At 42.6% G+C, this 19,793-nt stretch overlaps 2 protein-coding genes and 1 non-coding gene across 3 annotated transcripts; 2 read left to right on the top strand and 1 right to left on the bottom strand.

Moving 5' to 3' along the window:
* Positions 1–459: 459 nt before the first annotated feature.
* On the bottom strand, positions 460–13,974 carry xpot (exportin, tRNA (nuclear export receptor for tRNAs)). Its single transcript, XM_040048248.1, has 24 exons — positions 13,873–13,974; positions 11,991–12,144; positions 11,157–11,239; positions 11,025–11,081; positions 10,798–10,867; positions 10,448–10,666; positions 10,011–10,195; positions 9,759–9,927; positions 9,320–9,556; positions 9,146–9,184; positions 9,000–9,062; positions 8,801–8,925; positions 8,579–8,723; positions 8,285–8,499; positions 7,264–7,333; positions 6,954–7,192; positions 6,586–6,871; positions 6,312–6,501; positions 5,894–6,010; positions 5,656–5,771; positions 5,530–5,577; positions 5,376–5,447; positions 5,025–5,081; positions 460–4,942 (listed from the first exon to the last, which is right to left on the bottom strand). The coding sequence occupies exons 2-24, from the start codon at positions 12,075–12,077 to the stop codon at positions 4,916–4,918; spliced, it is 2,916 nt and encodes a 971-aa protein (XP_039904182.1). The 5' UTR covers positions 12,078–12,144; positions 13,873–13,974; the 3' UTR covers positions 460–4,915.
* A 2,081-nt stretch (positions 13,975–16,055) lies between these two features.
* rpl18a (ribosomal protein L18a) lies at positions 16,056–19,513 on the top strand. Its single transcript, XM_040048296.1, has 5 exons — positions 16,056–16,181; positions 17,615–17,794; positions 17,879–18,008; positions 19,023–19,132; positions 19,366–19,513. The coding sequence occupies exons 1-5, from the start codon at positions 16,164–16,166 to the stop codon at positions 19,456–19,458; spliced, it is 531 nt and encodes a 176-aa protein (XP_039904230.1). The 5' UTR covers positions 16,056–16,163; the 3' UTR covers positions 19,459–19,513.
* Positions 17,410–17,541, top strand: LOC120744285. The gene has a single exon (XR_005698333.1). It is a non-coding gene; the product is annotated as a small nucleolar RNA SNORA68 (small nucleolar RNA).
* Positions 19,514–19,793: the final 280 nt, after the last annotated feature.

The following is a 19,793-nucleotide window of genomic DNA, read 5'->3' as shown; positions in this document are numbered from 1 at the left end:
AATTGAAGTTTACAAACTTGTCTAACATATTTAAGTCTTTATGATCATCAAGGACTGAGCTGCTTAACTACAGAAATCAACTTTTTTTTATGTGAGCTGTTATTAGTAATAGAGCCTGGATGTCACAATATTTCCTTTGTGCAGATGATGAAAAGAAATGCAAGTCTTTTCAAATTAAAGACCCCAAATAATTCACATGGATGTAGGACTGAATTTATTAATTTACAAATACTTCACTTTGTCAATAATATTATTAATATACATCTTAGTTGTAAACTTTGCTTAGCTATTGTGGCATGAATATACCTCCATACAGCATATAAAATGAAGCCAATTTCTGAACGTTTACTGCATCTTTATCCAGATATATAAATAAAAAAAGGATGAGGTGGCTGATTAGTGAACACTTTTTTTTTAATGGACATTCAAACAGAAGGTTCAAAAATAAAAGTCAACACATTTCACCATCAATAAAATGTATTTATTTGGCAATTTTTCAGTTCTCTGTCTGCTCAGGACCACTTACAGGAAAATATAACCTGAAAATTCAAACATCCATTAAATCCTTTAAATTAAAAAAAAAACAAAAAAACCTGATTCTGCTTTTTTGTGGGTTGACGGATTTGCAGAGCTGACCTTTAGTGTCGGCGTCAATACTTCTACGGTATAAAAAAGTCACTTCAAGCTGATGGGGCATGAACAACATGTGGAGGTGCACATTTTCCATAGAGACAACAAGGTGTAGATCCTGGTGTTAGTGTAACAGCTGAGTGTTTTTTAAAAGCATTCGGCATTTGCAGAAAGGGAGATATTAAACAAGCAATAATTCCAGTCTTTCATTTACAGTCATTAGAAACAGGTGCTCATCAGGTGTAGTTTTACTTTGGACAGAGCTAAGCTAGTCATTTACAGTCTTTATGCTAAGCTAAGCTAAACGGTAAACTCTCAGACTTGGAGTAAAATCCAGCTGAGCATCTCCCTGAAGGAAAGTTTTAATTTCGCTACAGACATTCTTTTAAAAGAAAGGTCACCTAAAAAAAAACAAACAAACAAAAAAAACCCAACTCCCCCCAAAAAACCCTGACATTTAATAAATGTTTTTGTATTTCTATAGAAGACAACTTGAGTGCATTTTTGTATCAACGCTGGGACCTTTTTTAAATTTTTAGTGGCGGAATGTGGCTTTTATATGTTGCTAAGAAATTTACAGTCTGCAAATAGAATTGAGAAAATCCAAATCCAAACTGCAATTAGTTTAGTTTAGCACAAAGACTGAAATTAAGGGAAACGAAATCAGAGAAACTGCTAATCAGCGTGTCATCAAAACAGCTACCAGTCAACATAGCTAACATTACAAAGGGTATAAGCAGCCACTGTAATGTTGGGGTTTTTTTTTGTTTATTTGTTTTTTTTACATCGTTTTAGCTTTGACCATCTTTGTGATATACTAACATCATCATGGTTATGTTTAATTTTCATTGTTATTAATTAGGAATAAAACATTTGAAGCCTTTTAAAAACAGGTACCACCCCCCAAAAAAACAAAACAAAACCCCTGTACCCTATAGATCCTTTTAGCCTAGCTTAACATAACGCGGAAATTGAAATGGGAGGAACCGCAAGCCTAGCCTACACTGACAAAAACAAAAAAAACAACAAAGACAAAAAACCCACACATTTAATAACTACTGTAAATAATTTCAATAACAATGGATTTTTTTTGGATAAAAATATAGAAATGACAGATCTTTGTTTTAGCAGCAATTAGCATTAGCTTGTTAGCTAAACCAGATAAAACTAAAATCTACCTTTAATTAGGTAACAGGCCTCTTTAGCTATTTATACTAAGCTGGGTTAAAGTTGCGGTAACAACACTCTGGTCAATTTATAAATGGGACATAATGTTCAAAATGCTAATAAAATAATTTCTAACCACAGATATTTGTAGCTAAGCAGGCTAACTGTTTTCGCGTGCTTAGCTTGGCAGCTTTTATTAATCTAACATCATTGAGTGAGTTCTTTCATATCACCAGAGAACTGAGGTGGATTATATCAGAGCCAGAAACCAATTGCCCTGCGTTAAACAATGTATTTAGACCACTAGCACTTTGCTAGGTCTGTGGAAGCCCACATCTGCCAAAAATAAACTATTTACGATTTTTTTTAAAAAGCTGAAAATATTCACATTTTAGTTCAGGCTCACTATGAATGTGATATTCGTATTTGTCTAATAAAGCAAATGTTTTTCTTTTTATTTCATATGCATTAATATCAGATATTGTTTGAAGAGATAGCATCTTTAAATTCACCACAGAGGAGAAAAAACAACTGTATTACAGTTAACTGAAAAGGTAAACAATGATTTAATGACATTTCATTAGATTTTTGTTGTCATCAAATCCGTTCTGCAGCATTAATTGGCAAACTGTACATCCAATTCAATCCGTGTTAATACGCAGCTGACAACTGTTACTCCTCAAATAAACATTCGCTTTTTGGGTAAATTACGGAGCCTTTTCTTTAAAGAAAAAAAAAAAATTACTATTGTTGATTAGATTTTTTCCCCCGCTGGATTTCTTGAGAGTGTAAGATGTCCCCTTTTAACTGGAACCAACAATTTCAGGCACTTTCTCAGCAGGTTGTCCAAAGGCAAAGTTTCAGGAAAATTACAGCAAATTACGATGAACACACCGACTTATTCAAACACTGGAAATATTTCCAGGGCGTCACAAAATCTGGAGGTGTGAAGAGCATCTGTACAGATTGTTGCTGTTTCAGGACAGTTATAACTGTTTAGCAGCTCCTTCACAGTAAAAGTGTTGCATAATGAATTGTCCTGAATTGTCACTGCAATATAAAATTAATCGAGCTGCTTCTGCAAACAGCAACGGTCTGTTTTTACAGGAGATACGCATGATTTAGTTCCAATTTCTACGGTCCTCATATGCCAAGAAAAAGGAATGAAAGTTGTCCAAATTAGAGGTGAACAGATTCAAATTTTAAGTTTGGTAAATCAGCATTACTGAATAAATCACAACAATTTCAATGCTAGATTACATTTATTATTGTTCAGATGTTTTTTCAAGTTTTAGATTTTGAGATTTGAGGCATCAAAAGTACAAATACTCAGAATAAGTAATTTCTTCCCCGAAAAAACATTTTTCAATTGCCAAACGTTAAACTATAAGAGACTAGAACAAAATATTTAATTAATAAATTGATGATATGAATAATATAAAATCTATGAAAGTCATAGAAACTCACAACTTAACTGAATACAGCAAACCTCAAAATATTGAGAAACTGCATCAAAAATGTTAATTACTCAATCAAAAAAAAAAAGTCACTCATGTTTGACTAAATACATCAAAGCAGTTAATAACCGGATAAACTTTTGGAATAATAAACATATTTATGTTTACTTTCAGATCACACCTGTTAAATTTTTAATTTCAAACAACCTAAAACTGTGACTTTAAGGTCGAGAAAAAAAAACCAAACAAAAAGCCACAGCAAGCTTTTAAGTCACAACAGAGTAACTTGCAACCTTTGCAAATTGTAATTTTTAAATTTATCAAACGAAATGTTTTTTTTTTAAAGATGTGTCAGTGCAATAATAAATATAACCATGTACTGATTAATTCAATTTACATGATTTTTGTATTGAAGTAGTAAAACTAATGGTGTGGGTCAAATGTTTTGTGTAAAAGTTACATCGGTGAAATTTATAGTTTTACTTTAAAGTCACGCTTTATAGTAAGTTTAAATATTCACTTTTTATGAAATTATGGAAACCAAATTTTTACGCATTGAGTCCCCATAAGGTCACCAGAAGGTTGAACAAAAAGAAAATTCAAAAAACAAATACAAAATTGTGTTAATACTCATCAAGTTGCATTTATAAGAAAATACCTGGAATAAAATGTTCATTCTGAAAGTGAATTTAATTGAATACTCCATTGATTTATAAACAAAAAGTTTTAAGAACGCATATTTAATTTTTTGTATAAACTTTTGATGCCACAAATCGGAAATTTTCACTTTTATATTACATTTTTTTCCCTGGCATAAATGGGCCTCCGCACATGGTTTCCAGATGGGAATGAATATTTAAAAAACAAAAAGAAACTAAACCTAGGAATTTTATTTACATTTTTAACATCTTATTCTCTTATTTACACTTTGTTCCTCCATTACATTTTCATTTCCATCTGAAATTAAAAAAAAAAAAAAAAAAGTCAGCCACATCCAGCAAACAAAAATGTGGTGTCTATTTCCGTCACGTCTTCGGTTTTAAAATCCACGCCGTGGATCTCTGTCTGATCAGGTAACAAGATAATACTTGATCTGCAGATCGAGTCGGGCTGTAACGTTTCAAACTTCAAACCTAAAACCAACCGTTCACTCCTCAGCATGTATGTTTAAAAAAAACAAAAACAAAACAAAAAGCCACATTTTAAATAAGAATAATGCGTCAGCCCTTTTTATTCTTCCTTCTTATAAAACTCAGTCTAGCCTGTTCTGAAATGTGGTTTCTAATGTGAGTGTAAAGCTATCGATTCTTCTAACCTAGAAGGTCACTGAGGATAATTACCCAATCTTTTCCCGACAAGAGGCGTCCTCTCCTGAAAAAGAAAAAAAAAAAAAAAAGCCCTTTCCTCATGGCGTCCACAAAGTTCTCCACGTTTCTGAGCAGACGTGGCGCTCCTGCACATCTGCTGATCTCAGAGGGAGGGGTTTCACCAGGCTTCGTTCCGCGTCCCCGACTTAGACAAGCTGGGCTTTGTTATGCATTTAATTCTAAGTGCAAGAGCAGCGCCTATGCTAAGGTCCTGTATTTTTCAATTGTTGAGTGGCAGTATGACCACTTCCTGTGAAGAGTCCTTCAGTCCCCGTGAACTTCCAGTTTTTTTCCCTACAGTTTTCCTCGCTGGAAGAACGCCTGTTGACATAAAAAAAAGGTCATCAGTAGAAATGAAACAGGTGAACTCGGCCGTAAACCAAGAAAGAACAACAACTCGTACCTTAATGTAGTTTTTCAGGACTTTGACGTCAGGCTGCTGGAGAACCTGGCAGAGCTCCTGATGGATAAAAGAAAAGACAAACTGTTAGCAGGCTTTCTGACACACCCACCTGTCCAACGTCCAACACTAGGTAACGTTCAACCACAGTTCGTCCAAAGTACGGAGAGTCAGCAGGGTCAAACTATATATTACGATACCAACAAGAAACTATCAAGGGAGGAAAAAAAATGCAAGGAAAAAATTATTAAACATATTTAAATAAGGAAACACTTTGAAATGAATAAAACTGAACATAAATAACGGAACACGTCTCGAGGTATTTTTGAACGTCAGGGTTTAAGCTTTTCTGACCTGTGAAATTTCCGGGGCCACCTGGAGTGATGGCAGGTACTCCTGCTGCAAGAACTGGATGAATTCGAGTCCCTGAAACAAAAACAGCACGTGTTCAAGCGGAAGCGCGGTGACACATAACAAAGCTTGGTCAACCACAAAAACACATTTTTACCCGTTTGAGATGAATCATCTTCAGTGTGAGAGCGCACTCCGACAGAACCTGAAAAAAAGAAAACAGTTGAGGCTTGTCACCAAAACGAGATTTTTTTTTATTAAAGGTGGATTTAAAGAAACTCACCAGGACAGTCTGTGCATCTGAGAGGTCAAAGGTCGGTTTGAGGGGAGCCAGGAAACAGGCTGGGACGATGTGTTTGTAGATAAAGTCGGGGAAGCCCACCATGCCGTCTTTACCTCCTGCAGAAGAAGAAGAGCTCAGAGTGAAGCTCACACCCTGTATTGACCAGCAGGGAGCGACAGAAAACGAGCTTCCTGCTCACAGGACACGACTTCCTGTCGAGGTCATGTTTCAGACTCACCCCACAGCTCCACCAGTTTGGTGAGGATGATGAAGCAGGTCTTCTGCGCGATGGGGTCGGGAAAGTCGACAGCGCCCTGAATGATGGTGAACACGATGCGCTCCATGTTTTCTGCCCCTGGAAACAAAACATTTAACTTTGGCTTGTTCTTTCATTTTAAGTATAATAAGAAAAAAATATTCGGGACCGTTTTCTCCTCTTGTTTCCTTTCCTCATTTGTTTCCTTCTTCCTACCATCTCTTTTTTCCCTTCATTCCTTCCCTTCTTCCTTTGTACTTCCTTGTTCCTAATCCATTTTCTCTCCTTCCTTTTCCCATCATTCCTTCTATGCTTCCTTTCCCTGAATGAGCCCTCCCCTGTGAGGTTCAGACCCTACTTCTGTGTCTACGTGTTTCTTGGCATGCTGAGTGGCGCTCACCCTGATTGGCCATCACCTCGTTCATCCCACTTCCTGCGATGGTCTGGATGAAGCTGAAGTAACTCCTCCTCAGCATCTGCTTCTCCAGTGCCGCTGTCTGGTCGTTCTCTTCTGCTGGGCGTGCCAGAACCTCGAAGATGGCAAGGACGAGGGGCATGAAGATCTGCTGCAGGAAGGGAGACACCTGCCGCTGCCGTGGCAACAGGAGAAGTTTGTTAAGGATGGCGAGTCAGAGTGTGCAGGAAGATTTGGTGCTGGTTCAGCGGCGGCTTACCTTAAACTTGGCAGTGATCTGGCTGATGAGCGGGATGAACTCCTGTAGATCTTTGGCCTCGCAGTCCTTCAGCATGTGCTCTGAGGCAGCGGGGACGAAGGGCAGCACCTCCTCCTCCATGCAGATGATCATGCGGTGCAGGAACGAGCGCACGGAGCTGCGCAGCACGCTCCGTTGCACGGGGCAGCTGAGTGCGGGCAGGAAGGCCTGCAGGCAGTCCCGGTACACCTCGGTGCAGCCACACTGCTTCACTGTCTGCTTGTTGCTGAAAGCTTTGCTGGTCCGGCTGAAATGCCACAGACGAGGTGAGTAGCACGCCGTGGCGGTGGACAGAATAATAAATAAATAGATCGTTGATGGATTCTCACCTGGCGAAGCCGACGGCGTGACTCAGGCAGTCGGCGAGGGCGGTCTGACGCTCCTCCTCAGTCTCCTGGGGGAGTTTGGTGAGTAGCAGGCGGAAGGCGTCCATCAGCGGTGTCAGCAGGCTCCTCATCAGTGCCTGCTTCCTCTCCACAGGGCTCTCGCTGTTGACGATGAGGATGCCGGCTGCCTCAAACATAAAGAGCTGGTCGTCGCTGGTCAGGAGTGCCGGGAAACCGTTTTCCTAGACAGAGAAATGCATGAGTTAGTATAGGAGGAGGAAACAGCAAGAAGAGGCGGTGTTGTGATACTCACAGGTGGAGTGAGCTCCAGCAGGTCCTGAATCCTCGTCAGGATGTCCTCGACGAAGGCATTCATGTGTTTACTGCCAACAGAGAGCGGTAAACGAACACTGGGTTTTAAAGTCAACTGAGCGTATTTTCAATCATTCGGATGTTCTTTCTTAAATCAGACTCTTCGTTCATGGATTCATTAACTACATTAGAGTCACATCCGACTGTAATGAGTGTCATTCTATATTTCTGTCATGGAGCAGCTTGAGCAGACGCCTCGGGGCCTTAACGCCTCACTGAGGTGGCCTCCTGGTCAGATCCACCTCACTCTGCCTTCCAGATTGAGGCTAAGTTCCTTAGCATCATTCTTTCTACTCATGACCACAGCGGAGGTTAGAAATCTTAATAAATGGGTAAACAGCTGAGAGCCACACCAGTGAAAGCTGGAGGTCAAAACCTGATAAAGCCGACAGATCGAAACCATCATCATAAACCACTGAACCTGACTCCAGCCTGAGTTATGAACAGGTTCAGTGTCAGAGTGGTAATATAGAAAGAAAAATAATCATCTGATTTCAAAAGACTAAATATTATAAATTATTTTTTAAAAACATGGCTAGACATGTAGTTTTACATACAAAAGTTTGCACATGTTCAGTGCGTCCCCCTCCGGACGCTGTCGTCCACACGACAATAAAACTCGTCCCAAATGTTTGTGATGTGTGGACTCACCACTGCTGTTAATCTACCTGCTGGCAACCACAAGAAACTCACAAATCTGATCTAACAGTTTGTGTTTCCATGGCTACTGTGAACGAAATGACAGCTGTAGTTTCTGTTTTATTACGTTAAAAAGAAGCTGGTACAGCTCAAAGAGTTTATGAAACAATATTTTCTCAGGTTGTAGTTTTGCTGTTTTCTGTGTAAACATCACATTTTGTTGTGGTGGAGTTATTCTTGGTGTAGCGCACACTTGTGCGCACACGGCTTGCCATTGGAAACTGAAACATGTGATATTGTGCAGCAAGTGAAGCTGGACTCACTGTAAGGTTTTGATGAATCTGGAGAACAGGTAGGCCACCCTGCTGCGGACCTTCGGGCTGTTGTGTCTCAAGCCTCGCTGGTCCAGGAACGCCATCAGCACGCCAGGAATGTGCTGTGGCTCCACGATAAAGAACTTATCATATCGCACAACTGTTTCAAAGAACTCCAGAGCGACGGAGGTGTGCTGGTAGCTGCTGACACCGCAGGAAACCAGCTAAGGGTTCAAAAAGAAAACGCGTTTAAAATTTTGCCGCACAGACACCAAACCACAGCCGAGGGGTCATGTGACTCACCGTCCTCATCATGTCCTGCAGGGCGCTCGTCTTGGCCGTGTCTCCAGAGAAGTGGGCACCATGTGCCGCCGGTAAGGCCTCACCCAGCATGTAGAGCAGCCTGATGGCGACCTCCACCTCCATGAAGGGTGCTGTCTGCCAGTTCCTAAGAGGAGACATTAAAGCTAAAACATGGCAGCTGCGTTTTTCCCACCTCTCTAAACAAATCAAAACATTTCTTACTGCATCGTGTTGGTGAAGACGCGGCGGACGGCTTCCAGCAGCAGCTCCGGTGAAACCTGAGCGAGTCGATCCAAAAGCATCTTCAGCTGCTTCCTGTACTCCACAAACATTGCCTCGTCCTCGCCCTGAGAAACAACAACAGCAGGTGTAATGCCTGCCGCTCTGCCCCGCCCTCACAGAGGAAGAAACAGAAACTCACCTCGTTCTCAAAGTTGTACTCGTCATCATACGTGAGTTTTTTCATTACAGCGAGCATGATGGCCTATGGTGACAGCGAGAAAACTTTTTAATGATTTGCCCTCAGATAAAGACGTAAGAATGCACTGAGCGCGCTCAGAGACTCACCTCGATGTTCGCTTTCTGCTGGTCCGTCAGCTGAGGAAGCTATGAACAGAAAACAACCTCAGAACATTTTAAACCACTGCTGTGAGACCCGAAGGTCCCTAATTTTTAACATGTTCTCACTTTTAAACTTGTTCCTAAAAGTTAGAAAAGCTGCCCGGGCCTCAGAAGCCTCACCTGTTTGAGGACGTGCAGGTACTCGTAGCAGAAGCCCACGATGTTTGCCGAGATGTCGTCATCCTCGTGCACCAGCAGCTGCAGCAGCAGAGGCACTTTGGCCTCCACGGCCTGCAGCGTCTCCGCTGCGTCCTTCACATTGCCGGTTTTCGCCAGCTTGGTCCAGCTCAGCACCAGACTCTGACCCATGCCGTTCACCAGCCGTGAGAACTTGGCCAGGAAGTCCACATCCTCCTCCTAAAGGGGACAGGAAGAGGAAACAAACATGAAGCTGTAACGGAAACACATTCTGCAGGAACAGTTCAGTGCTGCAAACTTAAGAAAACAAAATCAGTTTTTAAACTGATACATGTTTAACGAACCAGCTGTGAGACCACAAACACCAAATCCTCCTTTCATAAACACTGTGAGTTTTCCTTGTATCCATGGTAACTCTAACCTGCTCCACGTTGAAGAAGCCTGCTGACTGTAGCACTTGGCACAGAGACTCTACCAGCTTGGTTTTGTCCACTGGATCCATTCCCTTGTTGACGATTTCAAACAGGCAGTCGCAGGCCTCCTCCCTCAGCTCCTCCATGGACATCTGGCTCAGCAGCAGGTTCACGAACCTGAAAACACAAAAACAGGTGAGATGTGATGGCCATGGGTCAGAAATCATGTATACGACGCCTCCCCCTGTGCTTGTTCTGACCTGTCATTGGCGATGAGGTTGAGGTCGATCCAGGACACGTAGGCTCCGACCACCTCCAAGCACTGACAGGTGAGCTCGGGGTGGGACTGCTGGTACGTCTGCAGGATCTGGAACCAGGACTCCACCAGGCTGGGGATGCTCTGCTCCCTCATGCTGTCTTTGATCAGCGTGTTCCTGCGAGTCTCCTGCAGGAATACATGCAGCGAAATCATCACCAAAGCTACAAACGCTTCCTATGACACATTTCCTGTTGGGTCATGTGACCGCACTTCCTTAGAAACCAGTCTGTTTTTGTGAGTAACGTGTGGGCCAGAGCTCTGCGGGTTTCCTTTCCTGCAGAGGCTTCTTTCTCCCACATCAGCCTGCTCTCCTTCTCTAACTCAGCAACAAATATAAAACACCACCAAACATTTTCCCATCATGATCCGCTTTCTGACCTCCGGCGTGTGCAGGATGTCTCTGTCCACCACCTCGGCATCGATGGCCATCAGTGTCCTCAGGTAGATGTCGACTCCGTGGGGGTTCAGACCCACCAGGGACAGGATGTCGAAGAAGAACTTGGGCCACAGAGTCATGTATTCCATGACGAAGGTGAGGGCGAACACCTGTGCTGCCTTGTTCCTGATGAAGGCCTTCTCGGGCTGAGTGTTCATCAGCTGCGGGGAAGAGGAAGAGACGAAAGACGTGACAGTGAGTCTGTGAGGAGATGTGAGCGAGGCTCAAATCTGCACCACTAAAACAGTGAAAATTACTGTGATGTTTAAACTGGCACAAAGTTGTGACATACCTGAAACTGGAGCCACTTCATCAGAGTCTCTCTGATGAGCTGCTGCTGAACAGCACTCAAACTGCAATGTCTGTAATACACACACACACACACACACACACACACACACACACACACACACACACACACACACACACACACACACACACACACACACACACACGTGAGAGCAGCTCCAGCAGGTAATACTCATCATGTGATCACGTGTGAAGAAACTTCTTTCTCACCTGAACTTGATCTGATGCTCCAAGACTTGGAAGCAGAAGAATTTGACGTGGTCATCACTGAAACACAGAAATGCATTTAACAGCTGCAGGTACGACTCTAACACACCTGTGGTGTGTGGGCGGAGCACTCACCTGTAAATCCCTTTGGCGAGAGCCTCAGCACAAACCTCCCAAGCGTCCTGAGACTCCTTCAGCTGCTCGAAGTAAGCGATAGCCTGGAAATACACAGAAGGGCGACATCAATGACATCACCAGCTATTGCTCTACTCAAGCAGCTCTCACACCACCTCTTCTCCTGCACCTTTACATCCGCAGAGGGTTTACTGGTGCTGATGTCAGGTTTTGATCTGAGTGTGCTCTGCTTATCTTGTTTCTATTGGACGCTGATGGAGCTCCAGATGTTTTTTTAGCAGGCCAGTTCAGCACCCGAACGCTGTCTTTAACTAAGAAGTCGTGTTTCTGGAAGCTCTGCGCCGTGTGGTTTGTGTCTCATCTTTGAAACGGAGCAACAGAAGTGTCTTCAGCGTGTTTAAGTATGACTGAATGCAGTTTTGTACCAGCTCAAACACAAACACAGTGAGAAAAGACCTGTAAACACCTGCAGGATGAAGTGAAAGTGGCAGATAATCTGTCAGGCTGGCCGGATGCATTCATGGTGCAGAGCATCCTCGTTCTCTAGCAGAGATTTAAACCTGATCTAGTAATTATTCCTCCAGATCCTCTGAACACCCTGAAGCTTCAGTACCCAGACTCTTCCTTCACTCCACTGATTAACCTCATTTTTGCTGCGTTACTTCTGTTAAAGTACCTGTGACATTGAGTAAGATTTACTACTTTCAGCTCCTGACGTGTCATCTTTGAACCATTTTCAACTCACGCATCTGTAAACCCATCCTGCTTGATTTTTGTGACTGTTTTGGGTGTGTGGGTGGGGGGTATCAGTGGCGATGTGTGGTAGTGCCTCACCCTCTGCCTGTAGCGGGCATCGGCGTTCGGGTTGAGCCCCAGCAGGGCCTGCTCGTCCATGACTACAGCGACAGACTGGCAGGCCATTCGTGGGTTAGCTTTCCTCCAAGGCCAGTTCACTCCTCTCTGCTGCTGCCGGCCAGAACTCTCTCATCTGCAGCAAGGAAAGAGACGATTGTCACAGCACAGGTTAGTGAGATTGAAGCAGATTAATTAGATGATTTAAGGGCAGTTACAGGTTTCAGGTGTCATTTGTTCAAGTAAACTGTTTCAGCAGAAGCCAAAGAAACACGATCAGCTTTAGAGTTATTAAGGTTACAGTTAAAGAAGCACAAGAGACTTATTTTTAGTGAATAATCAGAAATCCCAGGAAAACATACAGACTCCATTAAATAAAAAGTGAATGGACTCCATTAAAAAAAACAAAACAAAACAAAAAAAAAAACCACATCACATTTTGTTAAAAACTTTGTTTTTCATCTCTTGCTCCCATCCTAGTGCCGTTCAAGTTTTATTTCTTTTAATTTGTCCTTCCTTTCCTTCATCCTACTTTAGTTATATTCCCTCATTCATATCCTACTTCCTTCCTTCTCCCCTTGATTCCTCCATTTTTAAAAACTCTTCCTCTCCCTTTTTCTGCCTCTTCTTGCTTATTTCTATCCCTTTTCTTAATCTTGTCCGTTGTTCTTTCCTTTGTGTACTTAAGACTTGTTGTTGCTGTTTGTAAATACAATGAATAAAAGACTCAAAGTATGTGACTGATGTTGTCAGATAAAAGTAATAACTCAAAAAGAAAGGCTCCAGAGATATGGCTCTTTCCAAAGGCCATTCCCTTTTTATCAGATTAGTGGAAATTTGATTCTGCACTGTAGTGATGATAAACACATCAGATCTAGGTTGTAGTTTCAGTGAAACATGTGAGCAAGGGTGGGATGATTAAGTTGATTATTAACACAGCTGGATAAACAGGGCGCCTCTCTACCAAACTCCATTCACTTTTTATTAAATTTCAGTAAAGAAAGGTTTGGATGCTCTTCTTAACCTTATTAGCTTCGTTTTTTTTTTTTTTTTTTAAATTAACCAAGTACGTGGTCGAGTAGGTGTACACTGCTGTACAGTAATAACACATGGGTAATCTGCTGTAGAAAACGGGCATTTCTCTACCAAACTCCATTCACTTTTGGCCCAATTTAGAGAATTTGTCCAGCGTTCTTATAAAAACAGATTTAATCAAAATTACAGACTGAATTACGTTGGCTATGTAGGGGCTATGTACTATGACAGGTAAATAGGTGTCCAGCTGATAGTCAGTCCAGGTGAGCTGGCAGTGCTCTTGCCCGCAGTGACAGCTCGGGTGGCGTTTGTGGACGACGGAGACCGAGGGTGATGCAACACGGGGCCAATACTCCAGCCTCCATGTTTACACCGAAACACCACCCACAGCACACGGTCTCATCTCTACCGAACACCTGAGCCCCAGGCGGATATCTCCATGTCGCAGCTCCTGGATGAAGCCCACCTTCGTCAGTTAGCTCCGAGCTAACACCTTCCCATCGGAACAAACTAGCTGCTAACGCCAGCTAGCCTGCTAGCCGCTGAACTCGCGGGCGGGCGGAGGGCGCTCCTCGCATGGTTGAAACTCCACCAAACCCCGCCGACTTCACCCGAAGGTGTTTAATTAGATCGGCTGTGACGGTGCGGGGGAGCGGATGGAGCCGAGGGAGGTTCTTCCCCGGTTTATGACGGCCCGGTGAGGCTACCTGCCCGCGGCTCCGCGAGCTCCACAGCAACTTAAGCCTCACGCAAAAAAACTCAGTAAGCCTCAGCCCCGTTTGCAGTTCACAGACAGAGCTCAGAGGGGAGAAGAAGAATGAGATCCTACCTTAATGAAACCGTCCTCCTCCGGTGGTTCTTCTCCGTCAGCGCCTTACAGAGCCGCCGGGAGTACCACTGCACGCAGCGTGTCCGCGCACGATCACTTCCGGCTCACCGCGCGTGACCCGGAAGAGGGTCCGCCGTCACTGCGTCAGCAAAACGTGCACATTTTTTTTAATTATTTATTTTTTTTAATGAACTTTATCAAAAACAAACGGTTGTTGTTACGGTTGAGCATTACTACAAGATAAAAAAAGAACAGAAAAAGAAAAGAGAGAGAAAGAAAGAAAGAAAGAAAGAAAGAAAGAAAGAAAGAAAGAAAGAAAGAAAGAAAGAAAGAAAGAAAGAAAAGGGCAATGTAAAATCTGAGAGTATAGGCATAGACCGTGAGAATAAAAAGGGAAATCATGATCCACATCTCAAATAGAGAGGCCTCCTTTTAACATAAACTGAACTTATTTAATAGTACAACAAGTTTACAGGCTTTCTTGTCATTTACATGTTTTAGCGACTTACTCAAGAGTTTAAGATCATTCAGCCATCTGTTTATACATGGTTTAGCTTTGAAATATCTGCATTTGTGAATAAAAATGTTTCCCAGTAACAAGACAGTCCTAATCACGAAGTCTAAATTGGGTTCTCAGCAAGCATCCCAAGTTTAACTACAGTTACCGTCAAATGTGGTAACTGAATTCCCCTTGGCTGTAGCCAGCTCCACGCATCAATTCAAAAGGAGTGGACTGATTCACAATAGAAAAACAAGTGATCCAACAAGTGAACCCTAACTCTAATTTTGAACATTTCATTAGCATTTTAATCCCTCTGTTTGTGCAGTCTTTTCTTGATTTTTTAATTTTATTTATTTATGTATTTTTTCAGTGAAGCTGTCAGACTGCAGAGAAGCTTCAGACTGAATTTTGGCTGGATTTAATTCTGAGGTTAAAAGTTAAAGTTCAGCTGGAACTGTCATTTTCTCTGTCTTACACAGCCTTTGCTTCATTAGATCAGTAGATTCATTGACATGGAGATGTTGAATCAAGACCGCTTTGTTTATTTTAAATCAGGCATACAAAAGGCTAAAAGGTGACAATAACAGGACAGAAAACACAGTAGGCCCTTTGTGTTGTTCCTGAGGTCACAGATTTAACATCTAGTTTGTTTTCTTTGATGAAAGTCACAAGATGGGTTCAGTATGGGAAAGATGAACTTTTATAGGCAAGCACATAGACCATGATTACTAGATCTGTTTCTTATGAAGTCAAAAGACACTAAAGAATACATTTGCCAAGATAATACATTCTTCTTCTTGTTTTTTTCTTCTTCTTCTTCTTCTTCTAATTATACAAGGTTAAAGATTCCATGAGTATGTGAACACCTGTAACCGTGTGATGACAATAATCATGCCACAGGAAGAAAGAGTGCACACTTTAATTTGAATTTAAGAGTTCAGATCACAGCTTTACAGCAGGTAAACATCTGAAGGAGCATGTGGAACAGATGTGCTCCCTCAGACAGCACATGACAGGACACAGCTGACAGCTGATTCTCCCACACTCAGGCATCCAATCACAGCGTGACATAATAAATCAATAATCAAGAGTGATCGACTCTCATATTGATCATATCAGTGTGGAGCCCTCTTTCTTCAGCTCCACCTGCTTGCAGTGGAAAAACCATCTTGGTCAAACTCTTTATTTTGTAACATTTTTGTGGTCTTAAAACAGTATTTCTAAACGGGGATTGAACCACGAGCCTGTTTTCTCCTCCGTGCTTTGATGTGCTGACTGAAGACTCGTCCTGCTGTTCATTAAACAGCAGGAAGCCTGATCTTTCTTATAAGGATATAGGGATAAGCACTATATCTTTCTATTTAAGATATAGACAGATATATGTAAACATACATCTGTGTGTTTGATGTCCAGTGTTCATGATTATTCTGGTAAAACGCTGCAGGATTATAAAGAGGATATATTTAAAATAAAGAAATCACTTGTATTATAATCAGTCCAGAGCTTCCTGCCATTTAACCCTCCTCTCGGGGCTGCTGAGTTGTATTTGACTCTCTCGGTCAGATATTCATTAAAAACAGATTTTAGCCTCAGAATGAAGTCATACCATCGCTGACACAGATTGTTTGACAGATGTTTGACAGATTATGGGTCAATAACTTATCTTCTTCGGTTTCTGGGGGGAACTCAACTCGGACGGCACCTCTATGGAACTTCCGCCCTCCATTTGACGTGCGCATGCTCCGCCCTGCTGCTTCCTCTTTTACTGTGGCAGTGAGCGAGAGGCACCATGAAGGCGTCCGGCACAGTACGTAAACCCTAAATTTACACTTTTTCACTCTTCACACGCGGCTTCTAACAGCACATTTAATAAAATAACGTCTAGTTTGAGGGGCTCGTGCAGAGCTATTTCCATAAAGTGCGACTTAAAGCGGCAATTTGAGTCTTTTCACCCTGGTGCGTTCGCGTCTACAACATGGCGTCAGCACCATGTGGACTGGGCTCAAACTGAGGGCTGCAGCCGGAGAGAGTGCGAGCTCTCACGCCTTCACTGAGAAAATGAGCTCGGCTTGAGGTGTGGACAGCGGTCCAGCAGTAGCACTGATCATATTTAATCTGATTTAATTTCAGCGCAGCTTGATTTGCTTTAGTAGAAGCTAATGTTAGCAGCTAATGTGAGTTCATCTCTGACCCGAGCTATCGGCGTGCTTTTTAACCAGGCATAGTGAGCCGGTTTTTTAGTAGGAACTGTAGTTTTTAATCATAGTTTTATAAATATGGCGACTTTATGGAGCTTTTAAAAAAAAAAAAGAAAGTCTTAAACACTTTTTTTGTAGAATCGCTGCTTTTTCAAAGCGAGTGCGGTCAGTGATTGAGTACCGTAAAAACTCCTCCGGCTCACAGCAGTTATTCTCCACTGTAGGCCAGAACTGGAGTTGATATAAAATGTTCAGAAACAGACACAAAGGCTTGGCAACACAAACTGAAACACGGACTCAATGAACTGCCTTTAATCCGTATAGAAAGCACTGAATGGAGCGGCTGCAGAACCTCTTTCAAAAAAAAGCGCAATTTAAGGTTTTCTCCAGATACTCAGTAATTCAGTGGCAGGTGTGTGCACACCTGTGGTGGTGATAGAAATAGGAAATGCTAAGAAAGATTTCGGCTAATGATGACAGCAAAAAAACCCAACCTAACACCGAGGAAGTATAAGATAAAAGGAAACAGTTATGGATTCTTGTTTTTAATAGAAAAACACAAATTTTTAGAGGATTGTGTTATTTGTAGTTTAAAATATAATTGTTCAAAAAAGCTTTAAGATATCAATAAAACTGAAGTCATTTTAAAGTTTTGTTTTTTGTTTTTAGCCAAAATTTCACTACACACACCTCAGATCCGTCAGTTTAATGATAATTTAATCATGTTTGAGTGTTTGCGGTAAGAAAATGAAACTGTTATTTTATTATTAGTTTGTTTTGGTGATGTTTAAGTGAGCAATGTTATTTGTAGCTTGTGTGTCATTTGTGATGTCTCCGTACGCACCCAAACCCAAAGGTCACGCCGTTTTCGTGGCGTGATTTTGTCTGGCGTGCGAACAGGAACTTGGTCCTTGTCGCCTTTCTCTGCTGCTGTCGTGCCTCTGAAAGTGAATTCAGGGATCAACATGTCCTATTGTTGTCTCGCTGTTGTTGGTTTGATCATTTTACCTACATGTGACGCATCTTCATTTTCTTCCCACAGCTTAGGGAGTATAAGGTCATTGGGCGTCTGCTGCCCTCGGCTAAGAACCCCGCCCCCCCTCTCTACCGGATGAGGATCTTCGCCCCGAACCACATCGTAGCCAAGTCTCGCTTCTGGTACTTTGTCTCTCAGCTGAGGAAGATGAAGAAGGCATCCGGAGAGATCGTCTACTGCGGCCTGGTGAGTCTCTGTTTAACCCTCGTTTCTTTTTTCCTTGTTAGCGACTCTGACATCGTCTAATGGCTCGTCGTGTTTTCTGGTCAGGTCAACGAGAAGACGCCTCTGAAGGTGAAGAACTTCGGCATCTGGCTGCGCTACGACTCCCGCAGCGGCACCCACAACATGTACAGAGAGTACAGGGACCTCACCACATCTGGAGCCGTCACTCAGTGCTGTGAGTACTAACAGCGGGCCAACGAGGCGCCGTTAGAAACTGTTTTTAGAAATCAGACGAATTTACCTGGATCACGGTGAGAATGAGGTTTGGATCTGCTTGGTTTACGGTTAATCCCAAAAGTGGGAATTCTGTTTTTCACAGCAGCAAAATATTAAAGATGATTTCAGATTTTGACCTTTTGTCGTGTTTTCATGAGAAATGGGGAGCTGGCTTTGTGCTTTCCTGGCAGATATATTGATCGTTGTATTTTTGTCAGGAAAAAAGTTTGCTGATGAAAACTTGGAAATGTTTTCGCCACTAAAATTAACGGCGGCCAGCGTGCAGCCAGATTCAATTTTTCTGACTTGTTCTTCATGGTGAGGATTTCTCTGCTAAGGACGTGCCGATGGAAACCTCGGACAGTAAATCTGCAGAATCATTTCTGTTTTGTAGTTTCATGGCATCTGAGCGTGCTCCTGCAGTTTCTCCACGGTTTTAAGGACCTCCTGGCTCCAACATCCAGCTGAGCTCGCACGAGCGCTTTGAAGCGCCTGTTCACTGGTTTTTGTTTGAGCTGCTAAACCCAGCTGTGTGTCAGCGCTGTGGTGTGTTTGGTCTGAGCTGACGGCTGGTGGTCAAACACCTGAGTGTGGACGTAACTCCTGCCTCTAAGGAGGTTTTAGGCTTAATGATGAATTAATGTCATCATCTGGATTATTTAACAGGATTAATTTAAACATCTAAAATTACTGAACTATTATTGTTCCATCACTGATGCCGTTTCCTCCAGCGCCTGATCAATGATCTCTAACGAGCAGGAAGGCGAGCATTTCGCTCACATCTGAATCTAAAAATCGAACCTTAGTAGAAACGAAGAGCAGCAGGTGACGTCTGAGCGTTTTTAGGGTTTAATTTTTATTTAAACCCTGAAAACCCTTAATTTTGCAGGGCGTGGAAGATTTTATCAACAGATGTCTGCACAGAGCGGCTGCTTCCTGTTTGTTAAGCTCTGCCTCCTAACCTCTCTTTCAGATCGTGACATGGGAGCTCGCCATCGTGCTCGTGCCCACTCAATCCAGATCATGAAGGTGCAGGTGATCGCCGCCAACAAGTGTCGCAGACCCGCCATCAAGCAGTTCCACGTAAGTCTTCCTCTCGCTGCCCTCCCTCATCAGGAGGCGGGACTCTCTCTGGGCTGCTGCCACCATTGTCAGCTCCAGCTTGAAAACCCGCCACACCAATGGCCAGATTCCTCTTCCAGGTTTCGAGTCTCCATCTTTAAACCTGGCGGTCATGAAGCTGGCGACAGACAACCGTTAGTGCCTTTGTTTGGCGCTTTAACGTCTGATCGTGTGACTTTTGTGTTTCCCTGCAGGACTCCAAGATCAGGTTCCCCCTGCCCCACCGGGTCCTGCGCCGCCAGCACAAACCCCGCTTCACCACCAAGAGACCAAACACCTTCTACTAAAAACAGCTGTATTTGTTTTTGTGCGGGAAATAATAAACGAATCGACCGAACAGCCGACGCCTCGTCTCTGTCTCCATCTTACTGTCACACAAACATCAAACGCTGAGCTGCCGGCGCTCAGTCCTCACATCACATTAACCGTATTATGCCATTTGTATCATATTTGCTACATGAGTGTCTGAGAGCTCATCAACATGATCAATACTTGACATAATTTCAAAATGTTATGGACAAAACCTTTTTGGGGGTCTAAATTTCACATTCTTGTTAACAAAAAGTTGCCCAAAACACCCACTGTATCAACTGCGATGCAAAAAAAATCTTAACAAAATATA

Source organism: Simochromis diagramma, unplaced genomic scaffold, assembly GCF_900408965.1.
Source record: "Simochromis diagramma unplaced genomic scaffold, fSimDia1.1 OVJJ01000557.1, whole genome shotgun sequence".
In the NCBI taxonomy this organism is placed as follows: Eukaryota; Metazoa; Chordata; class Actinopteri; order Cichliformes; family Cichlidae; genus Simochromis; species Simochromis diagramma.
Note: the sequence above shows the minus strand (reverse complement) of the source record. Positions and strands in the feature narration are given on the sequence as shown.

Coding starts and splice junctions, on each gene's coding strand:
- xpot (XM_040048248.1), bottom strand. CDS start 12,077: ATGGCCTGCCAGTCTGTCGCTGTAGTCATGGACGAGCAGGCCCTGCTG. Junction 10,667..10,797: donor TGAAGTGGCTCCAGTTTCAG/GTATGTCACAAC, acceptor TCTTCCCCGCAG/CTGATGAACACTCAGCCCGA. Junction 5,082..5,375: donor TGGCCCCGGAAATTTCACAG/GTCAGAAAAGCT, acceptor TTTATCCATCAG/GAGCTCTGCCAGGTTCTCCA.
- rpl18a (XM_040048296.1), top strand. Junction 17,795..17,878: donor AGATCGTCTACTGCGGCCTG/GTGAGTCTCTGT, acceptor TTTTCTGGTCAG/GTCAACGAGAAGACGCCTCT. Junction 18,009..19,022: donor TGGAGCCGTCACTCAGTGCT/GTGAGTACTAAC, acceptor CCTCTCTTTCAG/ATCGTGACATGGGAGCTCGC.